This window comes from Delphinus delphis, chromosome 10 (assembly GCF_949987515.2).
Source record: "Delphinus delphis chromosome 10, mDelDel1.2, whole genome shotgun sequence".
Taxonomy (NCBI): Eukaryota; Metazoa; Chordata; class Mammalia; order Artiodactyla; family Delphinidae; genus Delphinus; species Delphinus delphis.
In genome coordinates, this window is record NC_082692.2 from 25,228,550 (window position 1) to 25,245,165 (window position 16,616).

The window sequence follows — 16,616 nt, forward strand, 5'->3', positions numbered from 1 at the left end:
TTTTCTTTCTTTCTTTCTTTTTTTTTGGTGGGGGGTAAATCCCCTTTAACCAATTATAACTAGAAACTAGTATTTCTCATGGTGGAAAAAAAACACAGTTTGCACAAACAATTTTGAACATCTATTGTTTATACAATACAATTTAATCAGAGTAAAGTCAGACAGAATTTTCTTGTAGGGGGCAGGGAAGAGTGAGATTGCTAAAGATAAAGCCAGAAAGTCTTGAAGGGTGCTTTGAATTAAACAAAGTTGAGAAACACTATTTTAGAGCAATAGTTCTCAGTTTTTACCCCCAGGGGACATTTGGCAATGTCTGGAGATATTTTTTAACAAAGAGGTGTGGGTTGCCACTGACACCTAATGGGCAGAGACCAAGGATGCTGTTGAACATCCTACAATGCACAAGGTAACCTCCACCACAAAGAGTTATCAGGTTTGAAATGTCAATATCGCCAAGGTTTTAGAGGAGTCTATCGTTTGATGATATTTGAAGATATAAAATACATACTGGATCGTTCATCTCTATGGAATTTAGATTTTAAAAAAGACTTCTAGACACATCTGCTTGTGATGTTCCCCTCTTGTAACACACCCCAGGTTAGCTAATTTATGAAGGTGTATCCATGGAAACAACTCTAAGCCAGTTATCCCTCCTGCCCCAACACAGGTACACGGAGGATAAGGTTTTAACCATTGGCTACAGGTGACAACGGTCCTTACTAAGGCCTTCCTGCTTGGGGCTAGCAATGAGGAAGGAAGCCTAAATCTGAGAGTGAAAGTGATGATCTCCTTTTGATTTCCCAAGGTCAAGCTTTATTTCAGCAAGGTCACTAAGGGCTCCTACATTTTGGTTTTGTTTGTATGTTGGTGCTTGCCAAAATATCAATGAAACAGGCTTTTCTGGCAGACGAGCACTGATTTTTATCACTTTAATGGTCAGTATTACTGTCATTTATTTTTTAGTGTCAGAAGACAGTCTACTGGTCTAAACTGCCTGGGCGGACTAATCCAACTGTGTTAAGAGCCTTTGAGAGCAAAATTCTCAAGCACTCCTGAGGGCAGTTGGACAGACGGAAACCTGTGGGCGACCCGACTTTATCATGGAACTTGAGAACGTTGATTCTGAGGACAAAGAGACGTTAAGCTGGGATATTAATGATATGAAACTGCCACAGGTATGTACTTGCTTTAACACCGGCTTCAGCATTTGGCTGTGAAGCCTTGACCGGTAACTTGCTAAGACCTGGAAGGAACTTGGTGAGGGTCCCAGCTGGGTAAACACTTCTCCTCCAGAGCTTCGGCTGGACATCTGACTGAGGACTTTTGAGAGGAGGTGCTAAGATCTATGAATTGAGCAAGCCCTTACCGACCAGACTCACCCGGTTACAGACAGAAGCAAAGAAAATGTTACTTCCCTTCTCTTTCAAAGTTGGCTTGGCTCACATGGCACCCGCCTGCTAGCTAGTAAAACAAAATCCACGCTAATGTGTTTGTCCATAGATCGACCCTCTGTAATGCACAGGCTCCCATACTACCTTATTTGCTATAGTCATGGGTTTAACCTAAATCTGTCACTGGAATGTCCCGGTGAGAGTGCTCTTCTAGACCTTTTGTAACTAGTACACAGTCCACAGACATGGGGCTCCTCTCCAACTACAGAGTGACTTTCATTTCATGTTTTCTTTGCTTTATCTTTGGCAGTTGACTTTTTTTTTTTTTTTTTGGCTGCCTCGGGTCTTATGTGCGGCGCATTGCATGGGCTTTTCATTGTGGTGCGAGGGCTTCTCTCTAGTTGTGGCATGTGGGTTTTCTCTAAGTTGGGGTGCGAGGGCTCCAGAGCATGTGGGCTGTGTAGTTTGCGGTACACAGGCTCTCTAGTTGAGGCTCGCGGGCTCAGCAGTTGTGGTGCGCGGGCTTAGTTGCCCCAAGACATGTGGGATCTTAGTTCCCTGACCAGGGATTGAACCCACAACCCGTGCATTGGAAGGCGGATTCCTTACCACTGGACCACCTGGGAAGTCCCAGCAATTGACATTTTAAACTCTTAATTTGGTGGAAAACATTAGTTGTTTTAATTTTTTTGTTTTTTTTTTTTTTTTTTTGGCCACGCCACATGGCATGTGGGATCTTAGTTCCCCAACCAGGGACTGAACCCCGGCAGTGAAAGCACCAAGTCCTAACCACTGGACTGACAGGGAATTCCCAACATTAGTTGTTTAAAACTGACTTTCTTGACCTCCCTTTTTGGCCTTTCTTCCAGTGAAGAATGTTTTCACTGGAAATTGTTGGGAAAGGTGGTTGGGAAAGCTAAGACTGGGAGACCACCAGTACCATCTAGTGAAAGGCCAGGCTCATCTGCCTGATTCTGGAGAACAAGAGATTTGAACTATCCCAAGCAGGGGAGAGGGAATGGAGATCCCACAGTCTTGATTTATAATCATTCCAGATTTCACTCTAATGAAGGCTTCCAGATCATTCCAAATTTCACTCTAGTGAAGTGTTTCTTTATAGATTTTTTTTTTTTTTTTTTTTTTGCCAAGCCCTGTGGTATGCGGGATCTTATTTCTCTGACCAGGGATTGAACCTGTGCCCCCTGCCATGGAAGCGCAGTCTTAACTGCTGGACCACCAGGGAAGTCCCCCAAGTGTTTCTTCTGTTTCTTTTTATGTTTACCCTTAAATCTCCTCCTGTGTTATCTCTGGGTAGGTCTTAGAAAAGCTGGGAAGCACCAAGTATGCCCTACTTTCCATCCATTTAAGGATGGTTCAATACACTACAGCTAAATCATGCAAATATCTATTTTAAGGATTTATCTTTGTAGTTGCTTGTAATTGGTTTACAATAGTTGTAGCTGTTTTAGAGGAAACTTTAAGGTAAATTTTAATTACTCCTGGCTCAGGGACCCATATTCCTAATTCATGATTGCAGCTCTCAAATAGAGAAGATGGACATCCTCAAAAACAAGAGTTGAAGGAAGCAGGTACATAGATGATTTTGCAAAGTCACATCGTAGAGTAGGAGCTTTAATGGGGTCTAAGAACCCTCTGAAGTGACGGGCAACACTGTACTAACGTTTATTTTTTCTGGGACAGAGGATTCACATCTTTCATCAAATCTGTAGACAAAAGGAAGAAACACTTCCCTGGAGGGGATCTCAGGGCTCATAAAAGTTCATGTTCCAACATGAATTTTCCAAAACTCAAGCATTCTCAGCTATCCAAGACATTAAAATGAGACATTTACAATAAAAATACACATTCAACTTTGGAAGTGTATCATTTTTAGTTCGTAGAAAAAGTTTGATTGTTCGTGGAAATAGGTAAGTGCCCTTCAATTCGTTAAATATGCCAGGGAAATGATTAAAAGAGCAAAATATTCCTTAGTATTTTCTGAGCAGAGTCAACACCATCCTCATCTGGGTTTATGCTGGCTTTGGAATCGTATCAAGACCTAGTTGAGGTGAAAAATAAAAGGTCTTGGAAGGATTTCCAAGCACAGTAAATTTTATACTTCAAGAGTGTTTCTGAAGGCAGAGTGGTGTATGGTGAGAACAGGGCTAGGAGACCAAGTCCTGGCTTTGAATTCCAGTCCTGCCTCTTTTTATTTGTAGAATTTCACGGGGTGGTTTAGCTTTTCTGAGGCTCCCTTTCCTCTTCTGATAATGAAGTGCTTGCACTAAATAGTCTCTTACGGACCCTTTCAGTTCTAAGAGTCTAGGATTCGGTGACCTGAGATTTGGAAGACGGCCTGCACCCTAGAATGGGGGCCGGGTGCCAACCACAGGGCCTGGTACGTGTTAAACACAAACAACAAATACGAAATTCACGAGTGATTGGCTCTATGGCTTATCTGTGTGACTCTAAACCAATCTATTTTCTTAAGTCTTCATTACCTCCTCTGTAAAATGAAAATAGTAATTCCTTAGATACCTTTCTTAAATGTCTAAGCTGTTTAGAACAAATGTGTTCTATAGTGTGTAAGTTACAAGGAATTTTAATGGATGCTGCGAAGGAAGAAAAGGACTAAGTTCAATGAAGTTAAGCCAATTTTTTTTTTGGCCACACTGCATCATGCAGGATCTTAGTTCTGACCAGGGATCGAACCCGTGCCCCCTGCAGTGGAAGCGCGGAGTCCTAACCACTGGACCGCCAATTTCTCTACTGCCAACATGGTGCCTTTCTTACTGCACTGGCGGCTCTCCCAAGAGGAAGTTGTTGGCATTGTTGCCCTATCATAGTTTTGACTACAGAGCCCTTTTTTCATGGAGCCCCTTGGGCGATGAGTGTGCCTCAGACCATCTGTTCGAGCATTAAAACATATGTTTTAAAGGATTACATCTATAATAACATGCACTGGCTTATTACTATTATACATTTCCCCAATTTCATTCTTTTTCCCACCCATACAAAGAATTTACAGTTTATTGTTCATATTTTTATATTCTTGCCAGGATTCCTGCAAATTCCTGTAGCTTGTAGACAAATTCCTTTCTTATTAATGCACCCCCCTGCTTCAAGTTTTGAGATGGTTACAAGAGTGCTCACTGCATCTTTTGGTCCTGGGAACTCCATAGCCCTTTGTACATCCCAGATAGATCACGATCTGTGGGTTAATTTTTGGCAACAGTGAACAATGACATCCTTATCAGGATAGCAGAGATTTTTGAGTGCCGGGGATGTGCCAGACACCATAGCAGGCTCAGGGATACAGGGGCCGTTAAGCTATGCTAACTTTCACGGAAGGGCTCATGATCTTCTGGGCCAGTGAAGCAATACCAGTGTCCAAACAGAGAATCGATGCTGTGTAGAAAAATGCCGGAGGCGCTGAAAGAGGACGTACGTAATTCAGCATGACTCAGGCATGGGGAGCAAGGCGTAACATCTGGCAAAAGTCTCTCTGGACACATACATTGTAAAAGGTGAGAGGATTAGGGCAGGTGAAGATAAGAAAATCCAGGCAGAGTAGAGCACTTTGAAGACTGTTCAAAGGCTACATATGGGGAAGCTGTGCACAGACAGCAAGGGGATCTGGGAGGCTACCGGCGTGAAAGGTGGTTTGGACGCAGGCTATCCTAAGATGATTCAGTTATTTTATTTTATTTTATTTTTAAAATTTTTTTAAAGCATTCTTTTTTTAAAAAAAATTTATTTAATTATTTGGCTGTCCCAGGTCTTAGTTGTGGCGCACGGGATCTTCAGTCTTCTTTGCGGCATACAAACTCTTAGTTGCCGCATGTGGGATATAGTTCCTTGATCAGGGATCGAACCTGGGCCCCCTGCATTGGGAGCACGGAGCCTTAGCCACTGGACCACCGGGGAAGTCCCAATTCAGTTTTTTTTTTTTTTTTTAAAGGCAGTGGGAAGCCGTTAGGCTTGTTGAGCTGGAAAGCATCATGATCAGATCTAGGGCTTGGATGGTCTCTTGCCCTCACTAAATCATCCCTCCGTGGATTTGTTTCATGTGTTCTTCTCCCTGCTTTAAGCTGCATGTATGTCTTTATAAACCTTCATTCACTCGTTTCTGATCACTTGTCTAGCTTCTGATTATTTTGATACCGCTTCTCCTTTATCCAGCCTCCACAGAGTCAGGCCAGAACTGCAGGCACTTAACTTACTCAAAACCATCATTGATAAAAGCAAAGAGTTACTCATGAAAAGTTAGAAATTAAAATAAACAGAAGATCTGAAAAGAAAAAAATGTTTTGTGGGGATTTGCTAAACAAGATTAAGAAATAATTATTCTTCCTTTTAAAAGTTTCCTCTCTAGTGCCTTAAACCTGGGAGCTTTTCAGAGTTCCTTATCATTCAGTTGACACCTGGGTTCCTTTGCATCACTGGAATCTGGGTTTTCTCATAGCTGCAAAGTCAAAAAATGTCAAAAAATGTCAAAAATCTCACTAAGTATCCAGGTCAAAAGACTGGTCATAAATAAATAGCCAAGAGAATATCTTGATGTAAGTACACTTACTCTTAAGTAATTTTCTTGAGGTCATACTTTGTCAATCTTATTACTGCATTATTAATGGAACTGGAAAACTAGGGTACCAGTGGAGGAGCTGTTGAAAAAAAATGCTTAACAGACCTTGGAATGTAGAACGTTTTGCGGGCTTTAAAACAAACCTCAACAATGCTAAAATAATCAAAAACACAGAATGTGTTCTCCAACTACAATGGATGCAAACTAGAAATTAATAGCAAAAGGCAACAGGAAAATCTGTAGATACATGGAAACTAAACAATGTATTTCTAAATAATCCATCAAAGAGGAAACCTCAAAGGGAGATCAAAATATATATTAACCTGAGAGAGAGAAAAAAGACAGTGGAACTCATTTCTTCCTCCACAGGCAGGGAGTACTGGCTTTAACTGGAGTGTTTGAGCCGCTCTCACAGACACTGTCATTCCTCCTGGTTGGTGGAATCTATGCCACTGACCAGACTGAAGGGGCCCCTCACCTTTAAAACATGAAAATCTCAGCTTTCCTTCAAGTCCACCTCACCCTTTTCTCTGCTGCCCTGACAACTGTGCTTTGTATTTGAAGAATTCAAATCCACAGTCCAAATTGCTAAAGGTTCATAGTTTAACATTTTAACCTACATTTTTATTATTTCAGAAGATAAAATATTATGTTTTCTGTAGCATTTCTGTGGCAGAAGACAAGAGAGCACTGTTTAGAGCTTTAGGTCAGAAGGAAGAGAAGAGAAGCGGGTGGAGGAAGGAGACAGGCCTGCCTGCGGGGTTGCCTGAGGTCTTCTCCTCACCCCGGGCATTGAGTCTTGTCCAGCTCAGAATTACCAGGGAAGTCGGGGAGAGAGGGAAAGAACTGGAAAAAACAGCTCATTCAGCATCTTGGCCTGGCCAGGCCTCTTTCCTAGACACTCGACTGTAATTGCCCGATGGACCAGAGGGGACTCCTCCGGATGCCATCCCCCTTCTTCCTGCCCTTTTCGAGCAGCATTCCCTTCCCACGCTACAGGGCAGCAGCGGAGGGGCATTGTCACTGCTGAGAAAGGTCACTAACAAGATCTGCACCAATTAAGCTTTTGTTTTATAGGGGCTTGGATTCCTGTCGAGCATGAAGTGACCTCTCTGGGGGTCATCTCTGTCCTAAAAGCTGGTGGCCCTCACAATCATACTGGCTGGTGTGTGTGGCCCCAGACCCGACAGAGTAACAGCTAACACTGATGTGGAGCTTGCTGTGTGCCAGGCACTGGTTTTATTTTATTTTGTTTTTAGAAATTGAAGTATAGTTGATTTACAATGTAGTGTCTGGTATGCAGCAAAGTGATTCATATATATACATATATATATATATTCTTTTTCATATTCTTTTCCATTATGGTTTATTATAGGATATTGAATACAGTTCCCTATGCCAAACACTGTTTTTTTAAAAAATATTTATTTATTTAATTTATTTATTTAATTTATATTTTTGGCTGCGTCGGGTCTTAGTTGTGGCACGCAAGATCTTCGTTGAGGCACATGAGATCTTTCGTTGCAGCACGCGGGCTTCTCTCTAGTTGTAGTATGTGGGTTTTCTCTCTCTAGTTGCGGCACGCAGGCTCCAGGTTATGTGGGCTCTGTACTGCGGCACATGGGCTCTCTCACGGAGGCGCATCGTAGTTCCCCGACCAGGGATCTAACCCGCGTACCCTGCATTGGAAGACGGATCCTTTACCACTGGGCCACCAGGGAAGTCCCTGTTTTTGTTTTTGTTTTCTTTTCCACTATAGTTTATTACAAGATATTGAATGTAGTCCCCTGTGATATACAGTAGGAGCTTGCTGTTTATCATATATATGGTAGTTTATATCTGCTAATCCCAAACTCCTAGTTTAGCCACCACCGCCCCCTTTGGTAACCATAAGTTTGTTTTCTATGTCTGTAAGTCTATTTCTGTTTTGTAAATAAGTTCATTTGTATCTTTTTTTTTTTTTTAGATTCCATGTATAGGTGATATCATATGGTATTTGCCTTTCTCTGACTTTCTTCACTTAGTATGATAATCTCTAGGTCCATCCTTGTTGCTGCAAATGACACTATTTCATTCTTTTTAATGGCTGAGTAATATTCCATTGCATAGATATACTACATCTCCTTCATCCATTCATCTGTCGATGGACACTTAGGTTGCTTCCATGTCTTGGCTGTTGTGAATAGCAGGCACTGTTTTGAATGCTCTGTGTGTGCTAACTCGTTCAGTCTTTCTTCACAGCATCCCTGCCAGGCAGGTGGTCCTGTGACCTCCATCTCACAGAGCAGGAAGTGGAGCCCTGAGAGGGAAGGAACTATTGTAAAGCCCTCACCCAGGGCCTTCACAGGCTGTGCTCTTACCAGGGGCTGGTAAGCTCTCTGTGAAGGGCCAGATAGGAACTATTTTAGGCTTTGTGGACCATACAGTCTCGGCTGCGACTACTGGACTCTGCCATGGTGTGTAAATGTATCCACAGACAACACTTGAACGAACACGGCTGGGTTCCAATAAAACTTGATTTATGAAAACAGGCATTGGGCTGGATTAGGCCCATGGCCCTAGTTTTCAGACCACAACTCTTCGCTATTAACTAGTACTAACTCTCATGTACATAAGACCTCTCATTTCTATTTCCTCAGACCCACCTCAGTTCCCATGAAGTTCCGTAAAATGACAACTATCATTAATTATATAAAATTTACAGTTCACAGCACATCTGCTCTCCACAGTACTTTTGTGAAGCATGTTTTATCAATGTCCCCATTTTAGAGAATAGCAAAATTCAGCTTCAGAGACAGTCACCGGCCCCGAGTCTCACATTACAAAGTTCTTTGGCATGTTCTAAACTTGAAATCTAACTGAAGAGACACCGATTTCCCTGAGTAGCTTTTCCATCCTAATGATGTTTACTTTTTTTCCTTCTCAAACGTCTTGTCTTTCCTTTCTCATATCCTATGCTGTGTCTTCTTGTTGGGGAAGCAAAGCAGAGGCACCCTGATCTCTCTTCCTGGAGCTTCTAGAATCTTCTACCATAATCTTCTATAATCTTCTTGCTGAAAATGTTCTTATACTAAGGCTCTGGAAGCCACGGGGGTGGGCACAGCCTACATTTGACTACTGAGACCCCTTAATGATTCTCACCCTAAGAATCTGTCAAACGCCACATCCTTTTGAGCCACAACTTCAGTGACTAACATTTATTCTGAGCTCCCTCCAGGCTAGGTGCTGTGCTAAGTAATTTTTATATATTATCCTATTTAATTCTCAGACCCGCTTGAGGTGGGCAGGTCTAGTTAGTTATCTCTATTAGGCAGATAAAGAAACTGAGACACAGAAAGCTAAATAACTTATACTATAAGGAGCGAGTATCCTGTGTCTCTGCCCACTCAAAGGAGAGTTTAGTTAGCTATTCATGGGCAGGGAATTGTGCCCGTCCTGGGCAAGAACACAGACGTTTCCAGTCAAAGTAAACTCTTCCTCACTCCTCTGCCCTGTTTGAGGCGCATGAACATGAGTGTAGAGCAAAGGGGAGAAAATCTCCACGGGGGACAAAGCGGCACTCCAGCCTTCCACCGCGCATCTCGGGTGGGTTCGTATAAACCCTCCGCTTTCCCAACAAGGTAACCACCGCCCGGCGGGAGACATTATCTCACTGCCCTGCCCCAGTGCTGTCCTCTTCATTGTGCAAGAGCACAGTCATGTTACTTCACCCTCCAACATTCTCAGTGAAACGGTCCTCACTCTTATCACCAAAGGCTAGAGAAACAGCGATCGGGGGAGAGGGGCGGCATCACAACTCACTCTGGTCCAGGGAGCAGATGTTGGGTGGACCCAGGAATCACATGCTCGCGGCTGTGCTGCGTGTGCTCAGACCCTCACGGCGGAGTGAAATCCAGTTTGGTCTTTGCTAAAGGTCTCGTGCCCAGCTCTCGAGCGCCAAAAGCAGCTTTAAGCATAGTGCTGTTTTCCAGCTGAAACTATAATCATATTCTTTGTGTTTTCATCAGAACGTGAAAAAGACGGACTGGTTCCAGGAATGGCCAGATGCCTACGAGAAGCACATCTACAGCTCGGAGGACAGGAATGCGCAGCGGCACATGAGCAGCTGGGCCATGCGCAACACCAACAATCACAACTCCCGCATCCTCAAGAAGTCCTGCCTGGGCGTGGTGGTCTGCAGCCGCGACTGCCTCGTCGCTGAGGGCCGCAAGGTCTACCTGAGGCCTGCCATCTGCGACAAGGCCCGGCAGAAGCAGCAGAGTGAGTGGGGCTCCTGCCCCGAGGGGCCACGACGTCCGTCCCCGCACCTCCCAAGGGCCCATCCTTCGCACTGGAGGGTGGTGGAGACCAAGGCCGGTCCTTTAGGTTATCTTAAGGAAAGCCAGCCAGCTCCCTGGGCTCCGGTATCCGTGCCAAAGATCTGCCACGCCCAGGGCACCCACCATTAACCTCCCTCGGGTTAAGACGCCTGACTCGGGGCCTCTGTTAAAAGGAAGACACATCACTTAGGGAACTAACGTTAATTCACCAGCACACCCACCTAAAGTTTAAGAGAAAGCTGTGTATCACGCTCGCCACCTCACATCTTGGGGAGTGGGGTCCCCAAAATGATCTCAATGAGTGCTTTGATCTAGAGTGGAAGCGGGGACTGACTCTGAGGTTAGACTCAATTCCATGCCATTTAGGTTCATGCATAATCACATGCTGAGATAATTCTTCATTTTGTTTTTTATCATATTCATCAGATTGTGAAATAGATGCATTTGGCATTCCCTGTGCCTTGCCCGCTTCAGACCTCAAGTTACTTCATGTTCTTTCCTTGTAATTTGTTTTCAGAACTTGCTCTCAGGGCAGGATCTGGTATCAGTCATTTACACTTTAGTGAAAATTTAGTAGCTGCGTTCTCTCCGTCATGTGGTTTTGCTCCTTGACCCTTAGTTCTAATTGTGAAGTGAAAGAATTTTTTTCTGCTTCTCTACAAAGAATTTCAAGTATCAGTAAATAAGGAGGGAGGGATTTTTTTTTTTTTTTTTTTTTTTTTTGCTCAAAGGAGCTCTCCCCTGTCCTGTAAGATATCCCGCTCTGTAGGCAACTGCTTCCTCTACCACGTGTGAAAGTGACCTGCGCTGCTTTGGTGGTCTGGCCTCCTAGGCTCAGGGGTCATGCCCAGTGTACGAAAGCTTATAAAACTGTACCCAGGTGGATTCTCTGCCATCCAGGAATCTGAAATCGGCAGGGCCGCACAGACTTAGGTCACCTTCCTAAGTCGCCTTCCTCTGCTCCTTTGTAGGGAAACACTGTCCCAACTGCGATGGGCCCCTGAAGCTCGTTCCCTGCCGAGGCCACGGGGGCTTTCCTGTCACTAACTTCTGGAGGCACGACGGACGCTTCATATTTTTCCAGGTTGGATTTGAGTTAGAGATTCCATTTCTCTTTAATTCACGAACTCTTCGCAGAGCACCAGCAGGAGTTTCCTCCAGGAAATGCATAGGTGGAGGGGAGCCTGCACCCTTCCTGGGGGACCCTCTGGGCGAGCAAACGCCTGTACCCCAAACCTTGAGACAGGAGTCAGGGGCTGGAGGCCAGGACAGGGGTGGCTGCCCCTGCCTCAGGCTCCGAAGGGGATGCTGCAGTCAGTAATCTGTTTAGGCAAGCACTGGCCTTCCACAGACCCAGCTCTGTAAACGTGGACACATTGCTTTACTCCCCTGAGCCCCAGTTTTCTGTAAAATGTGTTAAGAAGTCCTCATGGGGGAGGTGGTAGAAACAGTGGCCTCTGACAGTTGAACTGCCTGGGTTTGAGTCCGTGCTAAACCTGTCTGAAAAGAAAATGTTCTGATGTGTAGGGTTTGCCAGTTTCTGGGATATAACAATTCCCATCATGGCTGATATCAAGCCGGTTTTTTTTGTTTGTTTGTTTGAAAAAGCTAATTATTTTACTATATATTCTTTCATACTACTTATACGATCATAAGATTGAACATGGAGTTTCATGGCAAAGCACATTAAAAATTAATATTGAAGGTAAAAGAGAATAGAAGATATTAAGCTTGACAGAGGTTCTCTGGAAAGATTTCTTTGGTAGAAGTGTGCAAGATGAGCTGAAATTTTCTTTCCCTTCTTTCCTCTTTGTTAATTCGGTTTTTTCATCAAATATATATTTTTTAATTTTAATTTTATTGGAGTATAGTTGATTTACAATGTTGTGTTAGTTTCAGGTGTACAGCAAAGTGTCAAGCTGTTTTTACAACCAGCTCACGAATTCCTGAATGGCCAACAGTTGGCTTTCAGCCTGGCTGGCTCTGGCACACTTTGAATCCTAGCTCCCGCACGTACTAGGGGAGGTTTCCCAGGTGGTATAACCCCTCCATGCCTCCTGAGAAGGATGATAATGGTATAGCCCTCACAGCCTTGCGCCGAAGGTTCAGGGAGAATTATGTAATCAGCATTACTTGTCATCACTATGAATGTGACTTGGCCAGGCTGGGGAGAGACACCACGCAAGGAGGGAGCATCATCAGCAAAGGCAGGTGGGCAAGCAGGAGCGTGCCTGGGGGGCTTGGGAGCATCTTAAAAGGATGCTCCACCGAGGGGGAAAGGGCGGGTGCTGGGATGAATTGGGAGATATATATACCTCCATATACATATCTCCCATATATATTGACATATATACACTATTTTTTATACTATTGATACTATGTATAAAGTAGATAACTAATTAGAACCTATTGTATAGCACAGGGAAATCTACTCAATGCCCTGCGGTGACCTCAATGGGAAGGAAATCCAGAAAAGTGGGAATATATATATATACATATAGCTGATTCACTTTGCTGTACAGTAGAAACTAACACAACATTGTAAAGCCGCTATACTCCAATAAAAATTAATTAAAACAAAAAAAAGCTTGCTCCAATCTTGTCTTAGTAGTCAACTGCAGCAATACCCAGTCCGATGGCAGGGCGCAGGATAAAGCTTTACGCACCGTGAAGCGCATCTAGTTATTTATTTCACTGCTTCGTCTCCTCTAAGTCCAAGGGAGAGCATGACCATCCAAAGCCAGAAACCAAACTGGAAGCCGAGGCCAGAAGAGCAATGAAGAAAGCGCACTCCGCGTCGTCCTCTGTCTCCTCGAAGATGAAGCAGGGCCCGCAGATAAAGGTAACCTTGCCCCATGCAGCTTCAAAACGTGCGACGACTTGCCACCCCTGTGGTGGCGGCAGTAGATTTCCCTGTCCCTTACCTTCGAATGAAGCCGAAAATCACATACCTTCAGGCTCACCTGTGAGTCAGCCTCTGCCAAAGAAACTGAATCTGCGGATTTCCTCTTCATTTCTACCATCTTTGTAGCACGCCCTCAACCGTAAAGTCCATAGAATTTCAGAATCGTCTTCCCTACTACAATTAAAAAGAGACTCGAATTACTACTTAACCTATGTTTGGCACTCTGTATTTCTGATAGAACCAAAATGAAATGATCTGCACAAAACATGAGCCTCGTGCTTTTTCATTCTTCCCTAAAGCAGATGATTTCCTCAGCGCACTCCACCAAAGTGAAATAACCAGGCAGCTTCTGAAAACAGTGCTCATCCTGGGATGTGGGGCTGGAGGCTTCTTCCCGCAGTCAAACTGTGATGTGACGCTCATGGCTTTATGGGTGTCATACTGTAGGTTTGTGGGTTTGTCTGCTTAATAGTGTTACTAATTCCTATACTTTTTCTACTGTCCAATGTTCCACATTTCAGGAGTACAGAAATGAAGCCAGTCCATCCCTGGAGGCTCTAAAGTACCTTAAGAAAAAAAATTGTAATTTGAGTCTTTTGTAGGGAAATAGGAGCCCCTGAATCCCAATGACTGGTCTTATCCCATCTCCCAGCCCTGGGAGAAGTTGAAGGGTATTTCCTCCCACTCACCCTACCTGGTCACAGTCTTTCCAACCCCATCGGTCGATAGCTTTACATAAATAAGAGGATAACTTAATTCTCAACCAGATTCTTTCCTTGTGATGAACTGGAGGACAATTTACTTTCTCCATTGGTAAAAATAAATCGACCACCTCGTATTCCAGAGATCTACAATTTAACAAAATGAGTTCAAAATCTCTTGAGAAAAGAAATAAGCCCTGGTCTCATGGAATCCACACAGCACTAAAAAATAGAAACGTCAAGGAGGGAAATGTGGTTCCCCTGAGAGTTATACTGAGGATAAGGTAAAGCTTTGAAGATAAAGTTTGATTTTCCTTAAGTAGCCCCTTACAAGTTTCTCACAGAGTCAGTTAGGATATCAGACTTGCGTTTGCGGGGAAACATTTTAAACACACTCCTGTCTGAGTAAAGGGCAATTCGGCCCTTCCTGGTTGGTCAGATTCCAAACAGAAATGGCAGCAGCCTTTAGTCCTTCCAGGCCTTGGGTGCTGGTGCAAAGCCCTGCGTGTGTTTGTGCTTCAAGTATGCAAGGAATGAAGAAAATTTGCAGAGCACTTATTTGTGCAGGGTCACTCGTGGGTGCCTGGGGTAGTTAGGTCAGTTTAACTTATTAACATGAGTTTTCTCTTTCCTTTCCAGCCTCTTCCAGGTGAAACACAAAGTTGGGAAAGTTTAACTTGGTCTTTCCAGGAAGGTGTCCAATTGCCTGGTAGTTACAGTGGACATTTAATAGGTAACGCTCCCCAGCCGAAGGCACTGAATGATGGCTCGTCCTTCTCTGAGAGTTATGGTCTGGGGAGAACCTCTGACCCCAGAGACCCCACTCCCACCTTGGGCCCCACTCAGCTCTACGAGAAATGCAATTTGTCCAATAGTCGGGTCTCTAGCAGCCAGGATCTGCTTCAGCCTCCTGTCTCTGGAGTCTTCTCTGATTACAGTGATCTGCAAACATGGAATAAGAATGTTGCTTTGGGGAGAAATCCTTCCAATGACAACAGTTGTCCCAGTTACCCTTTTCCTCTGACCAGCTGGCCTTACGACTTCTCCCCTTCCCAGAGCTCTTCAGAACCCTTTCTCCAGCAGATTCCCATGGAACCACCAGCACCCAAAACTAGCTGTCACCCCTTCTGGCCAAATCAAGGGGGTGAACTTTATGAAGAGAAGGTGCATGTGGATTTTAACAGCTACCACCCTTCCACCACTTGCCATTCACCTCAGGAAGACCCCTTTCTCCTCACCTACACCTCTCAGCCCCATCATCAATATTCTCTGCCTGGCAAGAGCAGCAAATGGGATTTTGACGAAGAAATGAGGTACATGGGTTTGGATCACTGCAACAACGAAATGCTTCTAAACCTCTGTCCTTTAAGATGATCCAAATCGGGAGACTTGTGCACTGCTGGTGGAAATATCATTTCGTGCAGCCTCTGCGGCAAACTGTATGGAGGTGCCTCAAAAAATTAAAAGTAGAACTACCATATGAGCCAGCAATCCCACTTCTAGGTATATATCTGAAGGAAATGAAATCACTATCCCGAAGAGTTATCTGCGCCACCATGTTCATTGCAGCATTATTTACAATAGCCAAGACATGGAAACAACCTAAGACAGATGAATGGATAAAGACAATGTGGTGTGTATATATACACACAATGAAATACTATTGAGCCATAAAAAAACAGGAATCACGTCATTTACAACAACATGGATGGACCTTGAGGGCATTATGCTAAGTGAAATAAATCAGAGAAGGAAAGACAAATACTGTATGAACTCGCTTACACGTGGAAAATTTAAAAACCCGAATTCATAGAAATAGAGATCAGATTTGTGGTTGCCAGAGGTGGAGGGTGATGGGTGGGAGAACTGGGTGAAAGTGATCAAAAGGTAGAAACTTCCAGTTTTAGATAAATAAGTTCTGGAGATGTAATGTACAGCGTGGTGACTATGGTTAACAACACCGTATTGTATATTTGAAAGTTAAGAAGAGAATGAATCTTAAAAGTTCTCATTACAAGGAAAAAAATATAACTGTGTGGTGATGGATATCAACCACTTATTGTGGTAAACATTTTGCACTATATACATATATCAGGCCATTATGTTGTACACCTTAAACTTATACAAGGTTATATGTCAGTGATATCTCAATAAAATTATATCTCAGTAAAACCGGGGGAGAAAAATGACCGAAATCTTTTATAGCCACTTAAAAAGCTGTTTTGGGAAATGGCTGAAAGAATTTCTTTAGGAAATGGTTTTCAAAAGGTAACCACAGATAAATCAGAATCATGACAACGAGCAGAAGGCAAGACTTCTCTCTTCACACAAGTGATCTGTTGGCCTGTCCTCCTCCTTTCTAGTACTATAGGGGTACTAGAAGTACTAGAGTACTCCTCAGGAGTACTAGAATATTGGAATACTCCTCGGGAGTACTAGAGTACTCCTCAGGAGTGCTAGAGTACTAGGACAGTTTTCAGGAGTGCTAGAGTACTCCTCAGGGAGAATTGAAAATTTGTCCCATCTGTGGCAGGAAATGTCCTCGGCTATTTTTTTTCTCCACAATATTTGGGGTTCTCAGCACCTCAACTGCATTATCTGTTGCATTTTCAATGTCCTTGGAATCATCTCAAACAGAGCAGACGTGAAAGGCCCAGGATCTCATCTATGCCTTCTTGGAAACAGAATGAAGGAACGGAGAGAGTGAAAGAGTTT

The 16,616-nt window shown here is 43.7% G+C and overlaps 1 protein-coding gene across 1 annotated transcript; it reads left to right on the forward strand.

The window, feature by feature from the left end:
- The first annotated feature begins 1,100 nt into the window (after positions 1–1,100).
- On the forward strand, positions 1,101–15,275 carry GCM1 (glial cells missing transcription factor 1). The gene is made up of 5 exons (XM_060021243.1): positions 1,101–1,175; positions 9,984–10,236; positions 11,267–11,379; positions 13,009–13,137; positions 14,541–15,275. The coding sequence occupies exons 1-5, from the start codon at positions 1,101–1,103 to the stop codon at positions 15,273–15,275; spliced, it is 1,305 nt and encodes a 434-aa protein (XP_059877226.1).
- Positions 15,276–16,616: the final 1,341 nt, after the last annotated feature.

Bases quoted from the DNA above. Each gene is read 5' to 3' on its own strand.
- GCM1 (XM_060021243.1), top strand. From the start codon at position 1,101: ATGGAACTTGAGAACGTTGATTCTGAGGACAAAGAGACGTTAAGCTGG. The intron at 1,176-9,983 runs GTATGTACTTGC...TGTTTTCATCAG, and splicing joins ATGATATGAAACTGCCACAG to AACGTGAAAAAGACGGACTG. The intron at 10,237-11,266 runs GTGAGTGGGGCT...GCTCCTTTGTAG, and splicing joins GGCCCGGCAGAAGCAGCAGA to GGAAACACTGTCCCAACTGC.